The sequence below is a fragment of the Miniopterus schreibersii genome (genome assembly GCF_964146895.1).
Source record: "Miniopterus schreibersii genome assembly, chromosome: 18".
Classification (NCBI taxonomy): domain Eukaryota; kingdom Metazoa; phylum Chordata; class Mammalia; order Chiroptera; family Miniopteridae; genus Miniopterus; species Miniopterus schreibersii.
The window spans coordinates 8,478,818-8,506,351 of record NC_138121.1 but is presented as its reverse complement, the minus strand read 5'-3'; the positions used below and the strand labels follow the sequence as shown (position 1 = coordinate 8,506,351).

Sequence of the window (27,534 nt, the reverse complement as noted above, 5' to 3'; positions counted from 1 at the left end):
TTTCCAACAGTTTTGTGAGTTCAACGCAACGAGCAACGCGCCGTGCGCGCGCGCCGTCAGAAATTCGCCTCCAGCCCACGAGTTCGCGCGCACGTCCTGGGGACTAGAGCGCGACGCCCGGGAACAGCTTAGCCCCGCCTCCTCGCCTGGAGACGGCGCGCCAGCGCACTGGGCTAGACTAAGCTTTTTCTCACGCTGTTGGCCCAGTTCGGGTGGAGCGTATGCGCACGCGCCAACTGCGCTCGCTGAGAAGTCACGTGGCAGCCGGAAAGCGTGGCAGCCTCCGCGAGAGCCGTCCTCTTCAGCGCCCCCGGGACTGGAGCGAAAACAGCGACGTATTTCCGTTTCCGCCATCTCTTCCTCTTCCGGTCCTCTAGGACGCTGCACAGGCGGGTTCTTCGGCTCCATCCCCCGTGTGGGAAGCGATCGCCGTCATGGCGATGTTTGAGCAGATGAGAGCTAACGTGGGCAAGTTGCTCAAGGGTATCGACAGGTCTGAACCCGGTCGGAGGGACAGCTTCGGGCCAAGTGGGGTGGAGGAGAGGCTTTCTGGGGACGGCAAGGGGTGGTGAGGATCCTGGGCTTGCCCTAGGGTGGGATTTTCCAGTCTTCTGGAGATGTTAAAGGAAAACAGCATTGCAAGCGCCTAGAGGCAGGAGATAGACTTGTCTTAAGGCCTCTCTCAGCCCCTAAATTTTCCTCTCTCTCTCTGTTCCTCATCCTCTCAGAGCCTCTTCGTCTCTACCTTCTTTTCTTATATCATTCATTCAACACATGTTCACTAAAATCTGTCAGTACTGGCCAATGTTGGGGATCAGAGGTGACCAAGACAGCCTCGGGCCATGCTTTCGTGGAGTTTCCAGTTCAGAGGCCAGACAAAACCAACAGTAGACAGTGATACCTGAGTGCATCAGAGATGTGATGGGGGAAGCACAAACAAATTGGTCAGAACTGGAATGGGGGCAGCTAAGGAGGAGAGAATGGGGGCCGAAAAGGGAAGGAAGGGGGGGTGTTAAAGATGTCCCAGAGCCCAGATATACAGACTGCAATGGCTGATTGTCTGAGAGGTTGGGGAGGCATCCTAGGCCTTAGACCCAGGCCTCTGATGGGATTTAGAGCTTAGGCTCAGGTCTGGGATATGGACTAAGTTTTATTATTAGAGTTTACAGAGCTGAGTGCCAAATTTAAAGGGAAGAAAAGGAGGGAGGAGCATGTTTCTGTGCCCACCCCACCCCCATCCTCAAAGTCCCTCGCCTCAGCTTCTGTCTCCTCTCTGCTCATCAATCTTGATTCTTCTCTAGGTACAATCCTGAGAACCTGGCCACACTGGAGCGCTATGTGGAGACACAGGCCAAGGAGAATGCCTATGATCTGGAAGCCAACCTGGCTGTCCTGAAGCTGTGAGTGTCTGCCTCCAACCCCAGCCCCATGCCAGTGGCCAGCAGGGTACCACCCCCAACACTGGGTGGTGCAGGAGCTGGAGATAGCCTGCAGCATCTTTTGGTGTACAAGACTAGGAAGCTAAGGAAGTTAGAGCAGGAAGATGGATGGTTTTTTAAAAATTAATTACAAAACACACATACAGACTAGTACACAAAATAAATACAGCCGGCCCTCCATATCCACAGGTTCCACATCAGTGGAAAGATTGAAAACATTCCCCTAAAAATGTGATGGTGCTGATGTGCACTGTGTAGTTAGGCCTACTATGGTTACATCTGTATTAAACACCTACAGACTTTTTCTTGTTATTCCTGAAATAATACAGTACAACTACTGTTTACATAGTATTTAGTTTTGTTGGGTATTGTAAGTAATCAAGATTATTTAAAGTGTACAAGAAGATGTGCACAGGTTATATATAAATACTGCAGCATTTTATGTAAGGAACTTGGGCGTCTGTGGATTTTGGTATGCACAGGGATCCTGGAACCAATCCCCCGTGGATACTGAGGGATTACATATAGTTTAACGACTAATTATAAATGTACCCATATGATCACCACCCATATTGCAAAGTTGAGTGTTGCTAGCAACCCAGACCCTTTGCCCCATATGTTTCACATGTTTTGTGCCAGCCAGTCCTGCCCCCCACCTTGGTAACTGCTCTTAGGTTCTCATGGCCTGACTCTGTGAGTTAACAACACCTCCTGATCACCTAACTCAGGATTGGCTGCTTTGAATGCTTTGAACTTGATATAAATATAGTCCTGCAGCACGAGCTCTTCTGCATCTGGCTACTTCCACTCAGCACTGGGTTTATGAGGTCCAGCCATTTTCTGTGTGGCTGCAGTTTGCTGTTGTCATTGCTGTATAGTGTCCCACTGTATAACTTCGTCCTACTTACCCATTTTCCTGTTGACAGACGTTTGGGTTCCTCCCCTTCAGTACTTTATTGGCACACTAACAGCTGTGTAATTTTTACAGATTGCATAGCCTCTATTTTGATATCTGGAAAGTGGAGATAACAATGCTTGTATTTGTGGGGTTGTTGAGGTTATTGGTGATAATCGTTTCTTGGGGAGTACTTGCCATGTGGTAGTTTTTGTGCTATAAGCTTTGTGTATGTTAACTCATTTAGATGCTGTATTGCCTTTGTGAGGTAGATATAGTTGTAATTGTCCCATTTTGCAAGGGAGGAAACTGACGCACAGAATTTTAAATGAGTAGTCCACAGCCACTCAGCAGGGAAGTTTAAACCCAAGCAGTCTGGCTCCAGAGCCCTTACCCACTATTCCAGACTGCTACTATGTACTCATTTATATGTGAATCACTTAACAGTATCTATCATACTGGGTGGTTGTGAGGATTAACAGTCCATGTCTACAAAGCAGGAAAGTAGGGTCAGGGAAGTCACACAACCAGAGAATGCTGTGGTTGGGATTGGAGCCCAGGCATGTCCAGCTCCCAGGCTCTGGGTCAAAGCAGTGTGTAGCCTTCCTCACACCTGGTGAGGCTTCTGGGACCTGAAGATGCCACCTGTTCCTGTGTCTCTTGTTCTCTTCTCAGGTACCAGTTCAACCCAGCCTTCTTTCAGACCACTGTCACTGCTCAGATCCTGCTAAAGGCCCTCACCAACCTGCCCCACACCGACTTCACACTGTGCAAGTGCATGATTGACCAGGCCCATGTATCCTTCCAGCTTTTGGGCCCAGGTGTGTGGGGGAGGAGTCGGGAAAGAGATTATTTCACAGGGAAGTGGTCTGTGAGTTTAGCCACAAACACTTGAGTGCCTACTTTGGGCTTAGCCCGGTGCTTGGTAGGGCTGGGGCCCTGTGGTGGTTAAGAAAGGCCTGTCCTCTGCCCTCACACAGCTCATAGTCCAGTGGGGGAGACAGGTCCTCTGTTAGTAACACTCTGGGGTAGTTAGGGCTTGGGGTTAGAGGGGCCAGAGGAGACACATGACCCTGTTTGGATGTTAGGGAGAGCTTCCTGGAGGAGGGACCATCTGAAAGATGAGAGTTAGGTGAAGTGGTAGGGAAGGTGATCCAGGTAGAGGAAACTATGTAGGGAGGCCTGGAAGAAAAGAAGAACTCAGGCTCTTTTATTTATTTTTATTTATTTTTAAATATGTCTTTATTAATTTCAGAGAGAGGAAGGGAGAGGGAGAGAGAGAGAGAGAGAACATCAATGATGAGACAGTCATTGATCGGCTGCCTCCTGCATGCCCCCTGCTGAGGGTCAAGCCCGAAACCCAGGCATGTCCCCTGACCTGGAATCAAACCACAATCTCCTGGATCCTAGGTCAGTGCTCAACTGCTGAGCCACACCAGCCAGGCACTCATGCGCTTCTAAAGGCCATAGAAGAAGCTCAGCATAACCTTGCCAGTTTTCAAAGTAGAATTCAGTCAGACTCAAAAGGGCACGAGGGAGCCATAGAAGGCTTTAAGGCTGCAGAGTGATGGGAGTAGATTTATGCTTTAGAAAGATCTTCATGAGGATTCTAGCTGAGTAAAGACCACCAGGCCAGAGGCAGGGTGGCTGGGGGCTGGGCACCAGGCAGAAGCCATGAAGCTGGATTGCCGGCTGAACTCCATTTTATGTATCCTCATTGCCTAACACAGTGCTGGCCTTCAATGAAAAAATGTTGTGTGAAAAATCAATGAACTGGATTCCCCCACACTCCATTTGATTTTTTGTGGCTGGTCTAACACTTGGCCAGGAGAGCCTCTACCTTTCCATTAATTATTTGAGAAACTTGGCAGAGTCTCCATACGTGCTGGGCCCTGTGCTCGTAGCACTCACTGTCCCAGGGCTGTCACACCTTCCTGCCCATTAGTGACTAAGCTGAGAAATGGCCGCTTACTCACTGATCCTGTTCTGCCAGGTGTGTCCATGGGAGTCCCTGCCTTTTGAGAGATTGTCCACCTTCCCCAGGGTTCTGCTTTGGTGGTTTTGAAAAAAATAGGCATACAGTATATTATTAAAAGTATAAAAGTATACAGGGGGTGAAAAACAAGGCTTCTTTCCCCTGTCCCATAGCTATCCCACTCACCTCCCAGGAGGCAACAGTTGCTGTTCTTGGGGACCTTTCCCCAGATATCCTGTAGCTGGATAAGTAGAGCTATGTGTGCTTACATACACATGTGTCCCCCACCCGAATGGTTGGCTCTTATACACATTGTTGTACATCTGGCTTTTTTTCATATCACATTGTGTTTTGTCACGTTCTATACGAGTTGGCTCAATCTCTGGACAGCCCATCATGGATGTAATTGTCCCATTGGATCATTAGATTGTCTCTCACCTTTGCCATTACCATCCATGCTGCAGTGACCAGAAGGAGAGAGGGAAGGAGAGAGGGCTGGCCCAGGACTCAGCAGCAGCTTCCTTAGGCTTCTGGACCATTTTCCCTTAACGTTTCCTCCTCCAGCAAGAAGAACAGCCCATCCGACAGATTTTGTACCTTGGAGACCTACTGGAGACGTGCCACTTCCAGGCCTTCTGGGTAACTTCCCTTGAGTCCAGGGGCGAGATGGGTGACTGGGCCACACAGAGCTGGCTGCTAAAAGTAATGACCATGCCTGTGGGTTGGCTGCCTGTGTGCTCATGGGCCCTGTGCTCAGGGCTTTGCAAGCAGAATCTCATAGAATCATCATCCTCACACAGAGCCAGGACTCCCAGGTTGTCCCCTGTGCCCACAGGGCTCAGGCTGACACACGCATCCTTCCAGTAGAAGTCCTCCATCGCCTGCAGGCGAGCCCTTTCTTGCTCTAACCGGAACCTGATCCTCCACTTCTACAGCCTCCCAAGTGGGAGCCACTGCCCTAGACTTGTCTTCAGCAGCAATTGCCCCCTCCTCTGGCCGTGAATGTTAAACATTTCCACCCTCAGACCACTTCCTCCCAGCTTTCCAGCTCCTTGCTGTGAGGTCTCCAACCGACATTCTTGGGCTGACCTGCACTGTAATCCTCTGTTCTGCTTCCTCTTTTAGCATAAATCCTGTGCCTCCCCCCCCCCCCGCCCCCACGCATGCACACGCACACACTTGTATCTGAAATGATGAGCGAGGCTGGAGAAAAGGCCATCCGGACCACAAGACAACCCAGGTCCACAGTGCTCTGCCCCTCCTGGCCTAGGCACTTGCTTCCCTCCCCAGTTTATTTCCTCCCCACTCTCCTGGACAGCTCTTCAGACCTCCCCCACCCCCCCAAGCCTCTGCCCTTCTCACCTCGGCTTATGATCTGGCTGCTTGCTTTGCGGGAAAATAGAAGCAGCCTAAACAGAACTCTCACACGTTGCTGGCCTGGCCCTGACATCATAGCAGCTGACTGAGTACTCTGCAGTTTTAGAAGGTGCGGTGTCCCTCCTCCTGTCCCAGGCCACCCCTCCCCTAGTGCACTGTCCCCTTTCCCTTGCACTCACTCGTGGCATCACAACAGCAGTTCTCCCCACTGTCTTACAACACCAAATGTGGTCTTCCTGGATTATTTGTGTCGCCACAGAACATGTCTACCCTGGAGTTTATTCTAGCATAAAAAAGAAAGCTCTCCCTGACCTCCACACTCCCAACAGCCCTGCCTCCTACCCCCTTTCTCTGTGCCCCTTTACAGCCACACTCTTAGCTAGGGGACTGGCTGCCCAGTTTGCCTGGGTCTTTCCAGGAAAGACCTCAGTTTCAGGCAGGTGGGGACTGTTGGTCACCCTGCTCCTGGGACAGGTTACCTGTGGTCAGTCCCCTGCTGTCCCTGTTCACTTGAACCCACTCCAGGCTTTTGTGACCAACCCTCTGACCCTGTCCCCAACACAAACACTCCATGAACCTGCTCTTGTTGAGGGCAATAGTGACTTCCCTATTGCTAGATCCAGTAGGTAGTTCTCAGGCCCTTCGTACCTGTCCTGTTGGCCCCTCTGATGGACAGTCACCCACTGCTTCCTCAAATCCTTTCATCACATGGCTTCCAAGACAACCACTCACCTGACTTTCCTCCTACCTCGCTGGCTGTTACTCATTGCCCTTGTGGCTTCCTCATTTCCCTCAATGCTGGAGGGAGCCCTTGCTGGGAAGATGCCATTTGAGCAGAAACCTGAAGGAGGTGAGGGTGCTAGCCATGTGGGAGGGAAGTTCTAGACACAAAAACAGCCAGCGCAGCCCTGGCCAGGTAACTCAGTTGGTTAGAACTACGTGGCCAAGTTTGCAGTTTCGATACCTGGTCAGGACACATACAAGAATCAACCAGTGAATGTATATGTTAAGTGCAACAACAAATTGATGTTTCTCTCTCCCTTTCCCACTCTCTCTAAAAATCAATAAATTAAAATTTTTTAAAAGCCAGTGCAAAAGGCCCTGAGGTGGGCGAGCACCTGGTGTGACAGGAGCAGTGAGGAGGCCCCTGTGGCTAGAGTGAGGGGATGAGTGGAAGGAGTCAAGGGCACAGATCCTGTGGGGCTTCATAGGACGTGGTAGGCCTTTTCTCTGAGAGGAGCAAGGTGAGGTAGTTGAGTGCATTTTGCTCATCTGTATCTGCTGCCTCTCTTGGGACTGGGTTCTGTCTGCCAGGTTTAAACCCCAGGTCTAATTTGGGGCAAATCACTTAACTGTACTGAACCTTGATTTCTTTATCTCTAAAATGGGCATAAAAACAGTAATGTTACATCATAGGGTTGCACACAGAAGGATGGCTGGCATGTGGGGTGAATGCGCAAGTGTTAGCTTCAATTGTTAATATTATTAATATTAGCATTCTTGATATTATTAACACTGTTATTCTTCTCACAGCAAGCCCTGGATGAAAACATGGACCTTTTGGAAGGTATAACTGGTTTTGAAGATTCTGTCCGGAAATGTAAGTTCCTTTTTGAGACTGAGCTCCCTGGCATGGGGAAAAGGGGGTAGGGAGTGGCAGCAGGGTCCTGGGAGGGGGCATCATTCTTTACCATCTTTGTCCCTGACCTCTGCAGTTATCTGCCACGTTGTGGGTATCACTTATCAGCACATCGATCGCTGGCTGCTAGCTGAGATGCTTGGGGACCTGACAGGTAAGGTGCTTTCTCGGTTCCTAGTGCCAGTCTAGGAGGTTCGGGGTAGTCTGGGGCAGTGGGCCATAGTCAGTTTCTCCAATGGACCCATCCCTTCCTCACCCAATGGTTATTGAAGGCCCAGCTTAGGGAGGAAATAAGGTATCCGTATAAGACATCCCCTTCCTTGGGGGAGATCTGTGACATTCATTCATTTATTCTGTATAAATTATTGAATGCCTACTTTGTACCAGACACTGTTCTAGGTCCTGGGAACATGACAGTGAATAAAACAGAATGGCTCAGATTTATTCTCATGGAGATAGCATAACATAAATTAAGATGTATGTGGCCAGTGACAACTCATTCAAGACAGCTTGTAGAGCAGGGCGGGGCCAGCATTTGAACATTTGCCTCACTGGAAAGAGATGGGCAGCCTGAGGACAGAGCAAGTGTGAGGATCCTCAGGCAGGAGTGCCCTGTCACATTCCCTCAGTGGCTGGAGCAGAGTGTGTGTGGGTGGGTGTGGGGGAAGTCGAGGGCAGAGAGGTGGTGGTGGGAGGTAGATCTCTGGATACAGCAGATCCTCCTAAGGACTTTGACCTTTACGGTGAGTGAGATGGAGCCACTGAGGGTTCTGAACAGGGAGGGACGTGATCAGATTTCTGTTTTAAAAGATCCATCTTTTTCCTCTCCTGAGGATATTTTTTCCATTGCTTTTCAGAGAGAGAGAGGGAGAGAGAAACATCAATGTGAGAGAGACACACTGATTGGTTGCCTCCCACACGCACACTGACTGGGTTGGGGATCGAGCCTGCAACCGAGATACGTGCCCTTTGCTGGAATCAAACCCAGGACCTGTCAGTCCAAGGGGTGATGCTCTAACCACTGAGCCAAACCAGCTAGGGCAAAAGATTCTTCTAAAAAGAAAGAAAAAAGTGTGTATTTCCCCGTTTTTGCAAAAAGAAACACAGGAAGGCAAATAAAAGATAAAGAAAATGGGGCAGAAGTGAGGGGGTGAGAACAGGGAGGAGAGAAGGGGGGGTTGGGGTGAGATTTCTCTGAGTACCTTAGACAGTTTTGCCATTTGATCGGGTAGTTTTTTTGTGGGTTTTTTTGTTGTTGTTAGTGGTAATGTGGGTTTTTTTTTGTTTGGTTTTTTTTGGTGTTTTATGTTTTTATTGACTTTTCAAGAGAGGAAGGGAGAGGGATAGAGAGAGAGAAACTTCGATAAGAGAGAAGCATCATCAGTCGGCTGCCTCCTGCACACCTCTGCCTAGGGATGGAGTCTGAAACCTGGCCATGTGCCCTGACCTGGAATCGAATCGTGACCGCTGGGGTTCCTGCTGCTGAACCACTGAACCACTCCCAGCTGTGCTATTGTTTTTAATGGGAGCTAACTTTTATTGCATACTTTGTGTCAGGCACTGTACTGTTTTACATCAGATAGTTGTTTGACATACTTAAAAGTGAAATTAAATCAAAAGGGGATGAAACAACCCTTAGAATTGAATATAAAAAGAAGCAGATGAATCTGTATTAAATTGATAATGGTTATACAGAAGACGATTATTTCAAGTAACAGTACACTCTGGCCCTACATCCTTAGTGGCATATTTTGGAAGGGCAAAAAAGAACTGCAAAGAAATTCTCAAACCTGATACCACAGACTTATTGTTAATGGTGATGACGACATCATGGTTTTGAAACCATTTCATGTAGGTTGTGGGAGAAAGCAGATAAGTAAATACACTGCTGCTATTAGAAACCAAGATTTGATTTGCACTGGGAGAGAAAAGAGATAAATAGAAAATAAAAGAAGCTAAGACAAAATCCCTGTGACGGTAAGGATAAGAAAGGTAAAAAGCTCCCCCTGGTGGCCCTTTGGAGAATGAACCTTAGAAGCCCAGAGGCGCTGTTGCTGCTGTCCAGTAGAAGATGCTTTTGGCTTCTGAAGCAGTTGGGCAAGGAAAGTGCCCAGGCTTTTGGCTCCCAGGACTCCTGGTACTGCAGTCCTGGGGTGACCAAAGACCCTGTGCTACCTGTGTCACTTGCAGACAGCCAGCTAAAGGTGTGGATGAGCAAGTATGGCTGGAGCGCTGATGAGTCAGGCCAAATCTTCATCTGTAGCCAGGAAGAGAGCATTAAGCCCAAGAACATTGTGGAGAAGATCGACTTTGACAGTGAGTGGTGCCCCCAAGGCCTCAGGCTGTGGGGTTCAGGGGGTGCCCTTCCACAGAAACCGGGGCTGGTAGATATGTTCTGGTTCAGGGCTAGGAAATCTGCATCTGCCAGACTCTACTGACCTCTTTTGCCATGGGGCTTCTACCCAGGAAGGAATGGCAGGGGTACTGGCTGTCCTTCCCTGGAACTTCCAGGCCCTGTGTCTTGCCCTGCAGCACTCAGTAAGACTTCCCAGGGCAGGAGGGGCCTTGTGGGGTATCCCCACACACTTACTGGTCCCAGGGGCTCTGTCCCATTCTCTCTCCTTTATCCTTGGGGCTCCCGGGGCCTCAGCCCTGGCATCTGCTAAAACACAACAGAAGGCCAGAGAGTGCAGACTGTGGAGTCAGGTCAGTGGGTGGGAATCTTGGCTCTGTACTTTGTGGCTGTGTGATCTTGGACAAGTGACTTTACTGCTTTGTGCCACAGTTTTCTCATCTAAAAATGTGAGGAAGACAGCACCAATAATTATCACAAACATATTTCCTTACACTTAAGTCATTTGGTCCTCATATCATCCTATGAGGTGGGTACCATTAAAGATACATATTGGTACAACATGGCTTCTCAGTGCCAACCACTTAACTTGGTACCTAATTGAGGAGCCAGGTTGAGTGGGGCACTTGGGGACTGTGGACACTCACTCTGAGGTGCCCGTTCTGTGTGAGAGCTTAACTGGAGTAGAGGGTTCGGTGAGGAGATGCAAGTCCAGCACAGAGTGTCTTACAAATAGTACATGTTTCTATGATAGTAGCAAGTAACACTTGCTACCAGGCATTGTTCTAATGCATGTCATTTAATCCTTAATCCTACTGTCCTAGTTAGGGTAGATGCTTCCTACAGATGGGGAAGCTGATGTACCTGGTACCTGGCAGAGCTGAGATTGAACCTGGGCCTCCTAGCTCCTGAGTCCCGGCTTTTAACTATTGCCCCAAACTGCCTTTGTGATGGTGATTAGGGCCCAGAGGGGGTTGTAATCTGTTGACTCTAAAGAATTGTGGGTGCTGTGGTTGGTGACTGGCTCCTCATCTCCCATTCTTCCCACATTGACCCTGGTCCCACCTTCTTTTCTCAACAGGTGTGTCCAGTATCATGGCCTCCTCCCAGTAACTTTGCAGGCATTTAATAAAAATTTGTTGCGTTAGCCTTGGTGTCTCCTTATTGGCTTCCTACCTCTGCCCTTCACCCACCAGAGGGAGCCCAGGAGCAGGCCTCTGGTCGCCCTGTGCTGGGGCCCCCTAGCGGCAGGGCTTCCATCTTTTTTCTTCCCTTCTACTTCCTTACCTGCCCCACCCCTGCAACTGACCTTCCACCCCCACCTTCCTGATCTGTCAGGTCACCAGGACTGGGCGGGCTGCAGTGAGTCAGCAAGGAGGGGAGAGTGAATGGGTCAGGAGCCCAGCCCTGCTGCTGGATCTAGCTCAGGCTCTTTCCTCATGAAAACCTAGCGGAGCAGGAGTGGGCCCCCAGGGGTCCTGGTGAGGGCAGGCACACCTTTGCCCTTGGGCCTCACAAATGCAGGCACTAGTGGCCCCGGGCTATGGCTAGAGAGTTGAGGGGGGAATTCTGGCTGCTGCTCAACCCTTTGTGTGTCCTTGGTCTAGTGACTCTGCCCTGTTTCCTTAGAAAGGGGGAGAATGGTGCTCCTTTGTCAAGTAATTTGGATTTTCAGCCAGGCCATGCTCCCCCATCTCCAAATCCCAGCCTGTGCCGGTCAGGAAGTATAGCTCACATCACTCAGTACTTAACTGGATTGGTTATCTTTCCCATTTTAGACATGAGATATTCCAGGCATCTGTCAGAATAACCTTGGACAGGTGTCCCCCTTTGTGCTTGTGTGCAGAAAAGAGGTGGGGACAACAGTGACTGACTTTGAGGGGAAATCGAGGAAATGAAAGGCCATGATAGATGCACAGCCCTCAGTGTGGACCTGCTGCTGCCGCCTGGGGGAACAGCTCTTCATTCTCCCATGACTGGACTTTGCCTACGGAGAGTGGCAGTGCAGGAGCTGCCAACTCTCTGATCCGCTGGCACTCACACCCATCCCCGGGGCATGGATGTGAGGAGCCAGGGCCAGGCAGGATACCCTTTGCCCTGGGTTCCAGACCTGAACAGGAGCCAGGAACTAGGGCGTGTTCAAACGCTGGGCACAAAGGTTACTTCTGCAGCTCAGGACTTGGGGGCCAGCCACAGACAGGAGGTATAGCAGGACAGAAGACGGATGTTGCTACCCACCCATTTGATTGTGTGGGCATCTTCTCTGGGTGCGCACAATTCCCACTCACCCACTTGGCAGGTGCCCTTCTGTAGGATATAACCCCTACAACTGGCCACGTCCACTGCAAGGAAGGGGAAATAACCTGTATCTCCTTTGGAAGCCACAGCTTTGCCAGCTTGCTTTTGCTCTGGGAGGATCATAATCCTTGAGCAGCTAAGAAGCGTGGCTCTGAAGAAAGACCGCCTGAGTTCAAACCCCAGCCCACCGGTCTCTGGGTTTGATAACTCTGCCTCAGTCTTACAGCCGGTGAAATAGTAGTCGCGAGTTAATGCACATGAGAAGTTCAGAGCACCTTGGCACTAAGAGATCAAACTTGTAGCCTGTCTTGATCATGAGCTCACATCTGCTATTTCAGCTGCTCCCATTGTCACCTCTGGACATCCCAGTATCTTTTCCTGTTCCCACCTTGGGAGGATACAGCCCTCCTTTGTTTCCCCTAAGTAGCACTAATAATAGGACAATAGTGCTTAATAAGTTCTGACTACAGTCTTGAGAATTCCAAGAAGTGGTGCAGAAATGGTGAACCCAATGGCATACCCCTCAACTCAGTCCCTTCCGGTCTCTTTCTGCCCACTCTGAGCCCCTGCCCTGTTGCCCCTTGACCCTCAATAGATGGTAGCTATTATTACTGCACTCTCCTTGGATGACTGCCAGGAAGTGGCCTCAAAGCTGGCTGACAAAGGGAGCCCTTAATTTAAACATTGCCTGGGACCATCAGCTTTGTCTCTCAGCCCTAGTTCTGGGAGGTTCTCAGTGTCACCAGGAGCAGGCAGGGTAGGGCAGATGGCCCTTAACCTGAGGGCCTTTCCTGTGCTGACCAGGCCCAGCACAAGAGCCATGGGCTTGTTTGCCAAGTCAGGCAGAAAGAGGCTGCCTGCCCCAGCCCAGCCCAGCCCAGCTTTGTAAACCACCAACACTCTTGAGTCTTTGGCTAGGTCCTGGCATCGTCCCCTGGGAAAGTGGGCTGCTGCCCAGGCCTTGTTCCCTTCCTTTGCTTGCCATTGGAGGTGGGAAAAGATCCTTGCAGCTCTCATACCTGGAGGAGCCATGGCTTTTAGTCTCCATCCCCAATAGAAAACCTGGAGCTGTCTGGAGTCTTGACTCTGCTCTTTCTTATTCCTGCCCTCCCCCAACCCCAATGAAATTCATAACAGAAAGTCCTGTCAGTTCTGTTGTCCCCAAACTTCTCACAGCTCTCTCTTCCTCCAAGCCCCTGGTCCTGTCCACCCTTACCTGGACCATTGTAGCCTCCTCACTGGGCTCCCTGTGCTCAATCCACCTTCTATAATCTGTTCCCCTCATGTGGCCAGGGGGACCCTTTGCACAGCCGAATCAGATTCCAGCCCTGCTTAAAATCCTCCCTTACTACCCATTGCATTTAGAGTAAAATTTGTATGTCAATCAGATTTCAATAAAAATACTCAAATTTCTCACTGTGGTTTTTTTAAGTCCATTCATTCACCTAGGGTTTATTAAACTATCTTGGGTGAGGCGCTGCTTCAGAGACTAGGGATACAGAAGTGACCAAAACAAAAAGGCCCAATCTCATGAACAGATAAATACAATAAATCAACAAATCATATAATATGTTAAATGGTGACCAGTGCTCTGGATAAAAATTAAGCAGCAAAGGTGTGGGATGCTATTTTAAATAACTTGGTCAGGGAAGATCTCACTGAGGAGGTGATGTTGCCTCAGAGACCTGCAGGAGAGGAGCTGTGAGCCCTGGGGATTCAGTATCCAAGGGAAAGTGATCCAGGCAGTGGTAACAAGGTATCACCAAGTATAAAGGCTCTGAAGCTGGAGCAGGTCTGGTGTGTTCCAGAAACAGCAAGGAGGTCAAGGAGGATTACAACGTGGCAGGAGTTCAGAGAGCAAGGGGCAAAGTGGGAGGTGAGCTGGGAGGGGAAATGGGGACCAGGACAACCAGGACATGGAAGACCTTGTGGGTCTGGCTAATGCGACAGGTGTCTCCTTTGAAAAGCTGGACTGGGCTGGGCCAAGGCAGGGGAGACTTCTATACCTTTGCTCCTTTCCTTAACTTTGACTTGTCCTCTGAATGCGGTGCTATGGGAGGGGGGAGGGTTCTGGGCAGAAGTGGGAGGGACTTGATCAGGGTCCCTCTGGCTTCTTGTGGGAAAGGGGTCTGGGGGAGCCGGGAGCTGGTGAGGAAGCAAAGACAAGGCTAAAGCAGATGGGACCAGAGTGGGGCCATGGGGGCTGGGGAAAGTGGTAAATTCTGTATATACTTTGAAGATGGAACTGAGTTTCCTGAAGAACTGCATGTGGGGTGTGAGGACAAAGAGGAATCGGGGACCACTGCAAGGTTTGCTGCCTAAGCAGCAGGAAGGATGGGGGCTTCATTACCGAGAGGGGGATGACTGCTCGGTGATCAAGTTTTGGGGGGAAGATCAGGAGCTTGGCTTTAGATATTTAAATTCAAGATGCCAATTAATGTGGCAAGGTCGCTTATCTGTATGCATTTGCTTATTTATTGTTCCCCCTCCACCCCCAGCCCCCATGTTAGCCACTTGAGAAGCAACCACGCTTATCATGCTCAGCACTATATCCTCGGCATCGCCCAAGAACAGTGATTGGCAATATAGGCGCTCAGTGAATGTTTGCTGAATGAAAGTCCAAAAAGTCCTCTACCTTCCCAGCCAGCCAGTGTCTATTCCAGTTCACCGAACTCGCCCGTCCATTTCGTGAATCCTGCAGGTCTTTGTTCCAACGCTCTCCTCCGCGAAGGCGGCCCTGACTACATTTCAGCTCGTGCTTGATTTCTCTCCATAACACGTTTCACCTTCGAATACACTACACGTCTTAAAATTTTGTTTGCTGTCTCCCTTCACTAGAAAGTAGTTCCATGAAAGCGAGGATTTTTGTCCATCTTGCGTCGTGCCAATGCGTAAAACATGGCCTGGCCCACAGTAGGCGTTTAGCAAATACTTGCGGAATTCGTGTTGCTGAGTGGGACTACCTTCCACGCCTGAGCAGGTTGAGGCCTGATGGCGAGACCCGCCTCGTGAATCATTCACGACGGGCCCCGCCCACACGCGGAGAACGCGCGCGCTCCGGCGGGAGAGGGGCCGCCGCTCGTACCCGAGCTGACGGGGCGACGGAGGAAGGGGGCTCTGCGCAGGCGCCGAGCTTCCCCAAGGACCGAGTGTCCCTGCGCTTTTCACGTTTGTAGGCGCGCGCGCCAGTGGGAGAGGGCGGCGGCGACGCCGCGGTGCGCAGGCGCGGCGGGCAGTGCGCAGGCGCGGGCGGAGGGCGGGCTGAAGCAGCTGAAGCAGCGGCGGCGTCGGCGGCAGCAGGTCGGTCAGAGGGGCGGGAGCTGAGGCGGGAGCGGACCGGCTGGTGGGCGAGCGAGAGGCGGCGGAATGGTGGACTACCACGCGGCGAACCAGTCGTACCAGTACGGCCCCAGCAGCGGGGGCAACGGCGCAGGCGGCGGGGGCAGCGTGGGCGACTACATGGCCCAGGAGGACGACTGGGACCGGGACCTGCTGCTGGACCCGGCCTGGGAGAAGCAGCAGCGCAAGGTGCGCGGCCTGCGGGCCGGACGGGCCGGCGGGGGGCTTCCCAGGGAGGCTGGGGGCGCCCGGAAGGGGGTCGGAGGTCCTGAAAGGGAATTGGAGGGTCTGTGATGGGCAGTGGTGGGGGGGTTTCTGAGAAGGAATTGGCGCACCTGGGAAGGGGTCTAGAGTCCTGAAAAAGAATTGCAGAACTTGAGCAGGAATCGGGGCTCTGGAAGAGTAATTGGCGGCCCGGGAGGGAATGGGAACGTCTACGGAGGACGCCTCAGGAGCCCAGGGAAGGAATTGGGGAAACCGAGGAGGTGACTGGAGACTCTGAAATGGAATTGGGGTCTGAGGCGACATGGAAGGGTTGGGGGAGTCTGGAATTTGTGGGGGCAGGACAGAATTGGGCTTGGGGGAGAGTCTGAAGAGGAGCTGGAGGGTGGGAGGGGGTTATTGGGAGTGAAGAAAGGTCTGCAGAGCGTTGGAATTGTGGGAGCCTCGGGGTGGGGGAGTTCTAAAGGGGATGAAGATTCTGGAAGTCCGAAATGGAGGAGGGGTGGTCAGGAAGGGATTGTGGAGTCTGAAGAGGAGTGGGAGGACTAAGGCTGGGAAGACGGGAGGAGGGGTTAGGGCTAAGGAGGGGAGTGGGTGTGAAAGGACACCGGGCGTGGGGCGCCACGGAGGCCCGAGACTGCCCTGAAGGGAGACCTCAGGGACCTGTGCATAAGAAGTCCTTGAAGGGGGTGAGGTTTATTTGGGGTGCCCCCTTTTAAAGGGAAAAGGGAAGATTGGGAGACAGGAAGCATAAGGAATGGATGAGGGATGGAGAGGCTGCAGGGGATAGAGAGTATTTGGAGTTGTTTTGAGGAGGGTTTTCTGAGCTGGTGGAAGGTTGAAAGCACAGGGGAGGGTTGGAGGAGCCTGAGGGGAAGGTCTGGAAATTCCAGGTGAGACTGGTGAGAGGGAGTGTGAGCTGGAGTGGAATGGCAGATAGTGGGAGGGAGGTTGGTTTAGGGAAATGAAAGTCACTGGGAAGGGACTATGTGAGGGATAGACGGAGAAGGGAGTTTGGGGTGGGGGGCTTCTGGAGGTGCAGCTCTGGGATTGGAAAGTGTGTCTGTGTTGTGCAGGGAGGAAAAGTGGGAGGAAGAGGTGAGAGTATCAGGAAAGAATTGTGTCTTGAGGGGGGCATGAAGAGCTCCTAAAGCAGGGTCTGTTTTTAGGTGGCACTTTGGGGTATGGAAGCAATTTACGGGGGATCCACAGTGGTGAAAGGGGGAACAGAAGAAGTGGGAGGCCCAGGCAAGGTGGTGTGTGTCTGGGAGGGGGGAACTCTGAGCTGCTGTGAGAGGGTTTGAGCGTGTGCTAAAGAAAGTGTGTTGTGTGTTGCACAGACCTGTGTGGGAGGGGGTTGTTACAGGTGTGCTCCAGGAGGGTGGGAGGTCCTTGGGAGTCAGAGGCGTTGAGTGTGTCCCTGAGAGCTGAATTTTCTTCCCAGATTTGTTACTGGTCAGTTCTGTGGCCTTGGTAAGACCCTTGATCTCTCAGTGCAGTTCTCTCATCTGGTTCTACAAGGACGGACATGCATGGTGTTGGGGCTTTGGGAGCGTGGGTTTTGTGGAGCTTTTTCAGGAACATGGGGGCAGACTCAAGGGAATTGAGCTGAGGAGACTGGAGAGAGCTACTAGAAGGAGGGTGTGAGTTGGTTCCTTGGGGCTCAGTGCAGGCAGCCCAGTCTGGAGGGGAAAGGGTGAAAGGAGCAGCTGTTCCAAGCCGTCCCTGGGGTGGGGCCTGGCATAACCTTGGGTAAATTACCAACCTCTGCTTGAATTTCCTCATCAGTGGTGGGGGTGGCGGCTTGGGGGTGGTGTCCATACCCATTGTCCCACCTATCTTAGGGTGGGCAGGCTGAGATAATATGACAAAAAGTGCTTTTTGATGGGAAAGGGAGATCTAGTCTGCCGTTGGAACAATAGTTTATTACCAGAGGCAGTGCTGGGTTGGAAAAGGTTAAGAGTTGCCAAGAGACCTGGAAAGTTGGGATGGGAACAGGGGGCCGAGGGGTTGCTGTGGAGAATGTCTGGGATCTCTCTTCTCGCAGTCCAGGTGCTTGACCTCAGGTGGTAGGAATGGGAGACCTTCCTTCTCCCTCCCTTCCTGTCTCCCGCCACTCCCTAAGTGACTCTTTTGCTAGCTCAGTTCCACTCTCTTCTGGGAGTTAGGGTGTGTGCTCCTTTGTGGTTATAGTCTCCCTTCACACTGGGTGAGGCTGGGGCTCCATCCAGCTCTGGGCGGGGACCAGAACCCCAAGGTCTTGCTGCTGTGTGTCATTTTTCCTCTTCCCGTTCTCAATGACCAGGCAAGGTTGAGGGAAAGGGTGGCTCACAGTGTGCTCCAATACTAGTGCTTTAGATTCTCAGTAAGGGCCAGATTCCAGTATGTCCTGCTTTATACCTACTACAGCAAATATTTACACATAGCTGTTCTTTGGGGGAACATATTGCTTCATGGCTGTGCACTTTCCTATTATGAGGTAGAGATCCTTTATGAAAAGGGAAGGAGTAATGGAAAAAACTATATACACAAGTTTGTGCTGTTCTCTCCCTTCTAAGAGGAACCCTCCCACCCCCCAAAACACACACCCAAATAGGATGGCTGGGTTTTTTCATGTTGCATTGTTGCTTTAGTGAATGACAGATTGCCCTCTTACCTCTTCAAGGTTGAGCCACTGGACACAGGGAGAGTGGCATTTCTGTGTCTTGTACATACTCACTCTAAGAAGCTGTGTCCAGGACATCTGTAGTCCCTTAAAGTGTGTGGAATTGAATTCTTCTGGGAATTAAGCAGGGGTTGGCCCAAGTCAGAGGGTGTGTGTAGCTCCTGTGGTTCTCATTTTTACCTAAAGCTTTTACCTTTGCTCTGACTTCTAGGGACCTCTGTCATTAAGGCATTTCCTGATAAGTAGGTTAGCAACAGTTATGACAGGAGAGGACCCAGAGTGTTCTCCTGGGAGATGGGGGAAGGACTGGTCTGGTTTTTGAGTAAGTTCTCCAGCAATTATAGTTCTGGGCCACAGTTCCTTCTCCCAATTTCTGAAAGGGGCTTGGGTAGCCTCGTCACTTCCTCCTCTACAAGACAGGTGAGGTCTCGTGACAGCTGCTCCAGAACTTATCACAGCAAGAGGAAATGCCTCCTTTGCTAAGCTTGAATGTTCATTGAAACATCACTTTGCAGGGCCTCAGTGTTTAGACCCTTAGACCCTGACCTTTGGCTTCGGCTATATTAGGTGTGAGTTAATTATTTGAAAGTTCTGATAGGTTTTGTTTTTCTCCAAGTAGGTTTTTCTCCAAGTTTAGGTTGATGATGGAGGCCCCAAAGTAGCCATCTGTTATTTTGTTCCATTACTCTAATTGTTTGCCTCTTAGGATCTGGCTAAGACTAACATGTCCTTAGCAGTTTTCCAAATTGAATAACATATTTACTTTAAAAAACAAACAAACACACAACAGAACACAACCACCACCAACAACAAACTCAGTTGTCATCTAGAAATAAGACTGTGGGGCGGGTATACTCTGCTCTCTTGGGAGAGGAGTAGGGGAAGCTACTCAGCTGCTAGCACTACGTAGTTTTCCTCTCCCCTGATGTGTTTTAGAACATGGCTTTTCTGATGACTGCAGAAGTGGTGAGGTGTGGGAAGACAGCCTGGGAGTACAGCGTCCCTTGTAGCCACTCATACTCATTCATTTGAGAGCTGAAATCCTGTTGGTGCCCTGAAGTGGTGACTGCTGCTTCATCTAATCCCAGGTGGTTCAGGGTGTGGGCCCAGGATTGCCCTCCACCTTTTGAAACACCCTCCGTGGTTCCGGCTTTAGAGACCAACCAGGAGGCTACTTTACAGCAGAGAGCTGACTCACTCTCCAGTTGGAAACTGGTGCAAATGGTTTCATTTAATGGCAGCCAATTGCCTGGCCTTGAGTGGGCTGCTGTGTAGGGAAAGTTTGGTGAAAGTTTTGGAGGAAAACAACCCAGGAAATCAGGGTGGTGGCTTAATATCCAGGTGTTTGCTGGTGCTGTTAAACTCCTGAGATGCAGTCAGGGAGGTCAGTTAAAATGTAGCCTTGCACTCTCAAAATGTCCCCTTAATCAGATGTCAAAGTAGCAGGGACAAGACTGGATTCCAATCTTAAACCTCTGGATTAGGGAGTTCTGCCATTTAAACGTATACTACAATCATGGCAGACTTTGGCCAGACAGTGCCCATTTTCAGAGTTAACTGAATGAGTGGTATAAATTATCTGGCAGTGTTATTTAGCAGATGACTGCAAAGAGAATGGAGCCAAAAAAGAACTGATTTGGGAAGGCTCAAGGAATTTCTGAGACTATCGAGATGAACACTAGGTTTTTGCTGTATTGATTTATAGTGTGCTGGGACTTGTACAAGCCTTTGACCAGATCTAAGGGTTGTTCTTTAAAAAAACAATTCCCTTGCTGTTTTATTGGGGGGAGGGGCTAAAATAACTAGCGAATAGCTAACTTCCAAATTTTCTGAATAGCTAAACTGTCAACATGTTTATCTCTTCCCTGACATTTAGTATATTCTAGATCCCCCAGCTTTATCCCTGTTTCCTTCACTTAGTGATGTCCATGTTCTCATCTTCACTTTCAGTTCTCTTCCCTCAGTTTCCTTCCGCTGCCTTTATTTATGTATTTATTTTACAGAATAACAAAAGCACTCCTGTTACCTTATGTCTTCCTTCCCCCCTTTTCTTTTTTCATGGAAATAGGAGGCAAGTGATAGCAAGTTGGTAATTCAATGGCAGTGGTAACTGAAACACTGACCTACTAAAAGGTAGGCGGAAGTTTCTACTTGGGCAGATACAAATCCTGTCATCCATGAGGTTTGAAAGAAGTCTTTATATCATGGGTGGTTTGAGTCTCCAGGATGAGTTTAAACTTTGAAACATCAAAGGACACATATAAGGAAAGTTAGTGTTACAGTATTGGCAGTGTAGGCTACAGAATTTGTTATAAAGTGTCTGAAAGAGGCACACGTATCACTTGCTTTTCTTGAAGGTTTATGAGTTACATTTTAGTCAGTTTCCCAGGTATCAAGTAGTGTAAGATTCAGTGAATCAAGAGAAACAGGTAATTTTAAAATTCCAGCTTCTATTTAAAGAGTTATCTTATTGAGAGGAGAAATTAACTGACTGGCTGGGAGGAGAAGGAACCCGCCTCCTCCAGAAAGTGAAATCTTTGCATACATTTAACAGGCAAGAGTGTCCTGGCATCAGTGCTTGGGAAGTTCTGTCCAAGTAGCAGTCTCCCTGGGATTATAAAAATCCCTGAGCATTTGCCTTGGTGGTGTGCCTTTTTTGGTTGTGTTGTTCTTTTATGTCCTCCCTCACCCCCTTTCCCTCATAAACAACAGATGCCTTTACTTGGAATGTCCATGGGAAGTCTTTATAAAAGCTGGTTGTATAACTTGGTTGTTTTCTCTTTAGTCTGAGCAGCAGTTACTCTGGAAGAGGCCAGTGGCTTTTTTCTTAAATGTATATTATTGATGTGTTATCTAAAAGTGAGTGGATTGAGCTTCCTTGGGATTTGCTATTTGCCACCTGCTTCTGTACTGGCTCCTGCATCCCTGGGATGAGTCCCATACCCCCAAGAGTGGGGAACCTTCCTGTTTTTAGAAGGGAGAGTGGTTGCTCAGCCAGAGCAGTTATCCTAGCCCCCACCCCGGTGTGATTTTCCTAAGCCAGTCATTTGCGATTTTTCATACCCACTTTTATTTTACATCCTTTATAACTTTAAGTCAATTTGTCTTTTTTAACTTGTTTTCAAAGGAAAAGTTGTATGAGTGTGGTAAATGGAAAACCCAGCTTCTCTGGCCATAAATAGGAAATGGCAAAAATAAACAGGCTGAAAACAACAACGTTGCTAAATTCTAGCTAGGTATCATTCCTGCTGAAGGCTCTGGGCCCCAGGCCTGCTCCCTTTGTTAAAAAGAGATTGGCAGGTGTTGGTGAGGTGCTAAAGGCCCACAAGCAGAGACTTTCTCTTTGAAATAATCAGAAGGTTTACAAGAGAATCAAAGCGAATAACCTTCTCATTGTGATTCAAGGTTTAATGTAGGAAGTGGATAAGCTTAAACTCTCCCATGTGTTGGTGCCACACTTGGAAAAAACTTTATCTCATTGGACTCGGGAAACATTCCATGACTGGCAGGGCAGAGTGACGTACCCAGGAGGGCACCTCCTGTCTCGCTTGCCTAGTGCCCCACCATACTAGACTTGAACATGTCACTCATGACTGGCTGACAGGAGATTTACCTTTGCTTCTAAATGTTAGGATTTTTTAATTTTTGTTTTTTATGAAACCCAGGCCACGTGGTAAATATAAGAATTGCAGATTCATCACTTGCTCCCCACACAGCTTTTTCTTTTTAGGACTCCAGCTTTCTTACACATATACACTTAAAATTTGGCTGTTCCCATGAATCAACTACGCTGCTGCCCCATCTGGGTATTTGGATCCTAAATTCTGAAAGGAAAGCAGTGCCCTCCTGCAGAGTTAAGAAAGGCTTATTTAAATGTTTTTCTTCCAAATATCAGAGCAGAACAGATTCTTTGTCTTCCAGTGGAACTATCCAAACAGGGCAGAAATAGTTGGAAGTGGCAGTTACTGTGCAAAACACAGTGAAGTAATCTTGGGAAAAATTGTTGATGGTGTTGAAATGATTGAATGGGATGCTAGAACACTAGCAGTACAATGGCATTTGTGTCTACGGCTTCGGGTAGAAATAAAGAAGACATTGTGGTTTGTTTTGTGCTTTTTAAAGTTTCCCCTCTAAAGGTGTGGGACTGAGTGATGTCTGTCACTGGCTTTCTAGTGGGTTTTCTTTTCATCTTTCCCCCTCCCTGACAGCTGTTGAGAGTAGGTAGAAGCCACAGTCTAGGTAGATGGGAAGGCAGGCAGTGCTCCTTACTCCTTGTTTTCCATGTGTAAAAGGAACATATTTGGTTTTTTAATCTCCGAAAAGCCCAGGGTAAAGAGTTTTCCCTATCTTACCTTCTGTGCAGTAATGACTGATCCCAGCTCTTTTTTTTTTTTTAATTTATCTTTATTGTTGAAAGTATTACAGGTGTCCCATTTCCCCCCCCAATTGACTCCCTCCACCTTGCTCCCACCCCCTCCCCAGGCCTTCACCCCGTTATTGTCTGTGTCCATGGGTTATGCATATATGCATATAACTTCTTTGGTTAATCTCTTCCCATCCTCCACCCCCCCTGATCCCAGCTCTTAATGTTTTAATTAGCAGCCATCCAGAATGGGGGCATGGCTGGAAGTAAAAGACCGATCTTCCTCCCTCCCTCCCTCCCTCCCTCCCTCCCTCCCTCCCTCCCTCCCTCCCTCCCTTCCTTCCTTCCTTCCTTCCTTCCTTCCATACATGCTTCATTCTGATGGTTGAGAGGGCCAATTTGAGGTTAGTAAAAACATCACAGGAGGAAGTTTGAAAGTGATTCAACAACTTAGCCATGTTGTGGAGGTTGCTTGAGGGGGTTGTCTGTGCAAAGATGGTTTGTGCGTCTTCAGCTTGCAGCTTGCATTGTTGAAATGACAGGCATGCCTTTACCAAGCGCTGACTAAGGGCAGTCCTGGAAGTCATTGGCCTCAACACATTAGTTGCTCTACTATCAACCTAAATCTGGGTGTGTGAATGAAAGGTATTTAATGATATTACCATGGAAACTCAGTTGCTTACTGTTTTGGGGAGTGTCTTTGAACCAGAGGGAGGCAGCCCTGCATGCTTGGTGACCATGCTGAGTAGGGGGATGAGGGGCCTCTGTTCCCTGCCAGTCCATTTTGTTGACTAGGGGCATGTATTTGTGCCGGGGGGGGGGGGGGGGGGGGGGGGGGGGGGAGTATGCTGTGAAAGCCGCAGTTGGTTTTTGTGGCTGGGACGTGTGCTTTTTCTCTAGGCGTTTAGAGTTGGAATCTCAGCTATGTGACTTCTTAATAGCAGGGCAAAATGTGCCTGCATCTTTTGCCTGCTTTCACAAACACTGACAAAAAGAACTCAAGTTTCCAGCAAATCCCAAGCACAGTTCATTCCATGATAACATTTTTAAAAATCCACTTCCTTCCTGCCCCAACTCTTACAGTAAATAAACCAATTCCCCCCCTACTATACTCCCCTTCTTTAAGGAAATGAGCATCTTTGCATTAGACTCGGTGTCTGGTGAAAATATTAAATGCTTTTACCAAGTGCTTCTTTGGCTGTTGTTGGCATGACTTGTGTTTGGAAGAGTCAGTTGTTGGGTTTTTGTTTTGTTTTTTAATTTTATTAGCTTTGTATCATCCTTCAGTTTTGGCCTATGAAATAAACTCAGTTTCAGAATACAAAATGTCTGGAAGCAGCCAGCTTGCCAAGCTGGTTCAAGGGCAGTCTGATGAATCAACCCTTCTTACAGGCTGTCTGCTAACCAGTCCTGGAAGGTATCCAGACAGTAAACATCACCAGGATTGTGAGGCAGTTATTTTTTTTCTTTTTTCTTTTTTTGATCATTTGAGCTATGCTGCCAAGTCTGGTAGGATTTGATTTTCTGTAAAACAGAAAGGTCTGTATCAAGATGTCTTTTTCGGAGATGTCAGGCCTGTAGTCTGATCCAGTACTGTGCCTACTGATGGGGGGGAGGGGGGTGAAAGGGGATACCTAGACCAGTTGAGGGGGGCTTCTTAACCATTTCGAGAAACAAACTTTCCCTTTCCATTTGTACCTTTCATTAACTCACAACTCAGGGACAACCCACAGAAGAGAATTCAATCCATTGAGGTCTGTGAACCATTTTAGGGATGATTGGTTAATGGATCATGGCCTAAAGCTGGGGAAGGTCAGGAAGCAGCTCCTACCTGCTGCACAGAAACATCCCAGAGATTCAAAGGGAACACACGTTAACCATAAAAATAGATGGCTCACAGCACATTGAATTCTCTTAGCTACATTGGACTTGAGAAAGTTCTGGGTCTCTTTAATAAACAACCACAAAGCTTCCCTTGCCAAATACGGCCTGCTCCAGGGCCATAGGGTTAGCTTAGAAGACGACTTTCTTGCCTAAAAATAAATGCATGTTCCCATCGAGCATTCCAAGCATAGTTTAAACATGAGACTTCTGAGTAGCCATTCAGGCTCTGTGAGTTTAGTTATGTCAGAGCGTGGGCAGTTGAGGGGCTTTGGGGAGCTGCTCCCTGCTTTGGGATTGACCACTGGCTACTCAGAAAATCAGATGACCAAGTGCAAACCACCTTCCATCTCATTTCTATATGTTCTTGATCTACTCACAGGCAGGTGGGGGAGACAGAGCAAGCATGTAAATAAAACAGGATTTTCAGATAGGCTTATGTACTAGGAATTAAAGAATAGCTAGCATATTACTCCATGCTAAACACTATTCTCAGTGCTTTACATGGACTGACTTGTGTAATCCTGTGAGGTAGGTGGTTGCCTTTATAGGACAGGTGCAGAAATGAATCCATGGAAGTTTAAGCCACTTGCCCAAGTGACATAGTTGGGATTTGAACCTGGAAGGTTTGGCTTTCGAGCCTTTGCTCTTATTTCTACACCACACTACAGTCAGGTGATTGAGAATGGCCTAGGGAGAGGCCATTGAGGAGAGGAAGATCTATGAAGGCATGGCATTTTAGCTGGTTCCTAAGGGGGGGTGAGGAAGAGGGAGCCAAGAGTACACTAGGCGAAGGCTGTTCCAAGCTGAAGGAACAAGAGTGGAGGCACTGAGGAACAGAAAGAAGGCCAAAGTGGTTCAGGGCAGGGCATATAGAAAAGATGGGCAGAGCCAGATCTTTTAGAGCTTTGTTGTTGGAAATGGTGTTGAGGCCTAAATTCTGCAAATTTAGTCCCTCTTAGACTCCAGTAGGCCAGGAACCTCATGCTTCCAAAACTCTGTCACTGCAATCCTTTCCTCTCAGGCCTCCTGGACAAGCCAAACCAGAACTGACTTCTAAAGTGGGAACCCCAGAACTGTAGAACATTAAACCAAACAAAAGCTTCAATTATCTCTGTGATCACTGCTGCAGGAGACACCTGTGTTTGATTAAAGCCTTGGTAACTTTTAAATCTGGAGTTTTACGGCACTGTGTACTCTTATGGCTTTGTAGTGTCTCTTAGAGAGCTTAACTTTTACCCCATGAACAAATTCCAGCCCTCTTCTGTCCCATCAAGAGGCTGCTTGATTTACAAAGCATCTCTGGTAAAGTGTTGTGTTTCCCTCTTTGAAGTGGGAAGCCAGGAAGCCTGAATTTTTAAACTGGCTCTTCTCCTAGGTCCTCCCTTTCTCTGTAAATCCCTCTTCCATTTACTCAGTATCTCCCCCTTGTTTTCTTTGGTCCGGGAGAGCTGTAGCCAGGGTGGTTGTAGTTTAGAGAGACAGACATGCAGGCCGATTCACTCTGAGGCATTTAGCTTTCCGCACCCCAACTGAAAAAGCCAATCCAGGAACATGTAAATTTCATTTGGCCCATGGCTCCCCATTTGAATGCACACCTTGTCAAACTAGTTATGTGGCTTTTACTCAGAGAGGGAAGAACAGAGAGAGCTTGGGGCCATCAGTAGACACTCCTGACTGTACACACAGCACTCAGCAAGAAGCTAAGTTCATGGATCATAGAGTGTCCATTGTGAACATGAGCTGGGATTCTCTCTGCCCTGCCCTTAATGCGATTTGGCAGCAAAAATCATCCCTGTCGACACAAATATAAAGGAGGGAGTGAATATGAAGGTGTCTTGTAATGAATGGCGTGGCCAGCCTAGCTGCTTCAGCTGGAAAGAATATGGTGAGGTTTCCATTCTCCTGGCAGCATACCCATGTGAACTTGTTAAATCTTTTAAGTAGTTGTATAGGAGGGGAGATAAGTGTGTGTGTGTGTGTGTGTGTGTGTGTGTGTGTGTGTGTATCCTTATTCCCTTAAATACAAAAAAATAAAAACTTCCCCTTTATGGAAGAAAGTGTATGGTAAATGGAAAATGTGTCTGATTATACAGTCCTACCCCGCGTTTGGGATACAGCTGTAAGTTTCCATGGTGGGTGGCTTAGGCATTTGTGCTGAGCTGAACCCGCTCCAAGCTGTTCCTGCACTTAGGAAAGTCTTTCTTTGGGGGAAGCTGTCTCTGTCTTTCTCACTGTAAAAACTGGAAAGTTCTTTGAAAGACATCAACAGTCACTTGGGTAGCAGAATTAGGGGCCGCTGACCGAAGTGGGTCTGCGTTTTATAACCAACCAGCATCTTGTGTAACATGAGTTGGGGCTTCATGGGCTTTGGAGTCCAGCACTCAGGTAGAAACATGACCGCCAGGGCCAGACGACAGCCCTCGCTGGGCCCCTCTGCAGAGCAAAGCTCTGCATCCAGCCTTTGGGGGTATGAGAGAAACCGGAGACCCGGCCCATGCTCTCAAGGAACGCACGGTGTAGTTGGGGAGAGAGCAAAGCCACATGAGACCTCAGAAGGACACTAAGCTGCACACCGACAAGCCCACAGCACTCTGTGTCCTGGGAGAGGAGAGGGGTGAATAAGGGCAGGTGGGGTCAGTCATGGAAACTTTCATAAAGGAGGTGAGTGTGCAGGAGGGGTGGGTCTCCCCTTCCCCCCCCCCTGCTACGGGCATGTTTCTGGGGGCAAGTGTTAGGGGGTCCTGTGTGTGCAATTGAATAGCTTTCTTTAGCTGCTTCTTATGGGCAGTCCTACCAGTTCCTTTCCCTGATGAGCATTGTCTTTTGGGAGTTTTGCATTTGAGGCACTATGTTGGGTATTTCTTAGCCATGCCTTGGGAGCTCTGAATAGCAAGACCCCAGGTTCTGAATCCGAATCTGAATCCATTCACAGGTCCTGTTGCTTTCAAGGCTATAGTGGGCAGGTCAGATACCTTCCTAGGTGGGAGTCTGCTTTGACTGATACTTAAGGCATTTGCTTTCAGCTTGCTGATGGTCCCTTCAAAATAAGCATAGGTTTTAGAAAAAAAGTGAGACTCCCTTTTTA

At 49.0% G+C, this 27,534-nt stretch overlaps 2 protein-coding genes across 8 annotated transcripts in view; both read left to right on the top strand.

Moving 5' to 3' along the window:
* Positions 1-247: 247 nt before the first annotated feature.
* Positions 248-10,825, top strand: EIF3K (eukaryotic translation initiation factor 3 subunit K). Its single transcript, XM_081119959.1, has 8 exons — positions 248-493; positions 1,302-1,400; positions 3,010-3,130; positions 4,874-4,948; positions 7,220-7,286; positions 7,402-7,479; positions 9,516-9,641; positions 10,760-10,825. The coding sequence occupies exons 1-8, from the start codon at positions 435-437 to the stop codon at positions 10,789-10,791; spliced, it is 657 nt and encodes a 218-aa protein (XP_080976085.1). The 5' UTR covers positions 248-434; the 3' UTR covers positions 10,792-10,825.
* Positions 10,826-15,213: 4,388 nt separating this feature from the next.
* Positions 15,214-27,534, top strand: part of ACTN4 (actinin alpha 4) — a 68,218-nt gene continuing 55,897 nt past the window's right edge. For 2 of the 7 annotated variants that reach the window (XR_013997615.1, XM_081120078.1), the window contains exon 1: positions 15,222-15,504. Coding sequence is in view for 5 of the 7 variants with exons in the window: in XM_081120078.1 (XP_080976204.1) it covers positions 15,343-15,504 (162 nt within the window). In the remaining 2 variants the exon portion in view is untranslated. Of the gene's footprint in view, positions 15,505-27,534 lie in introns of all 7 variants that reach the window. The other 5 variants (XM_081120079.1, XM_081120080.1, XM_081120077.1 and 2 more) reach the window with 4 other exon arrangements.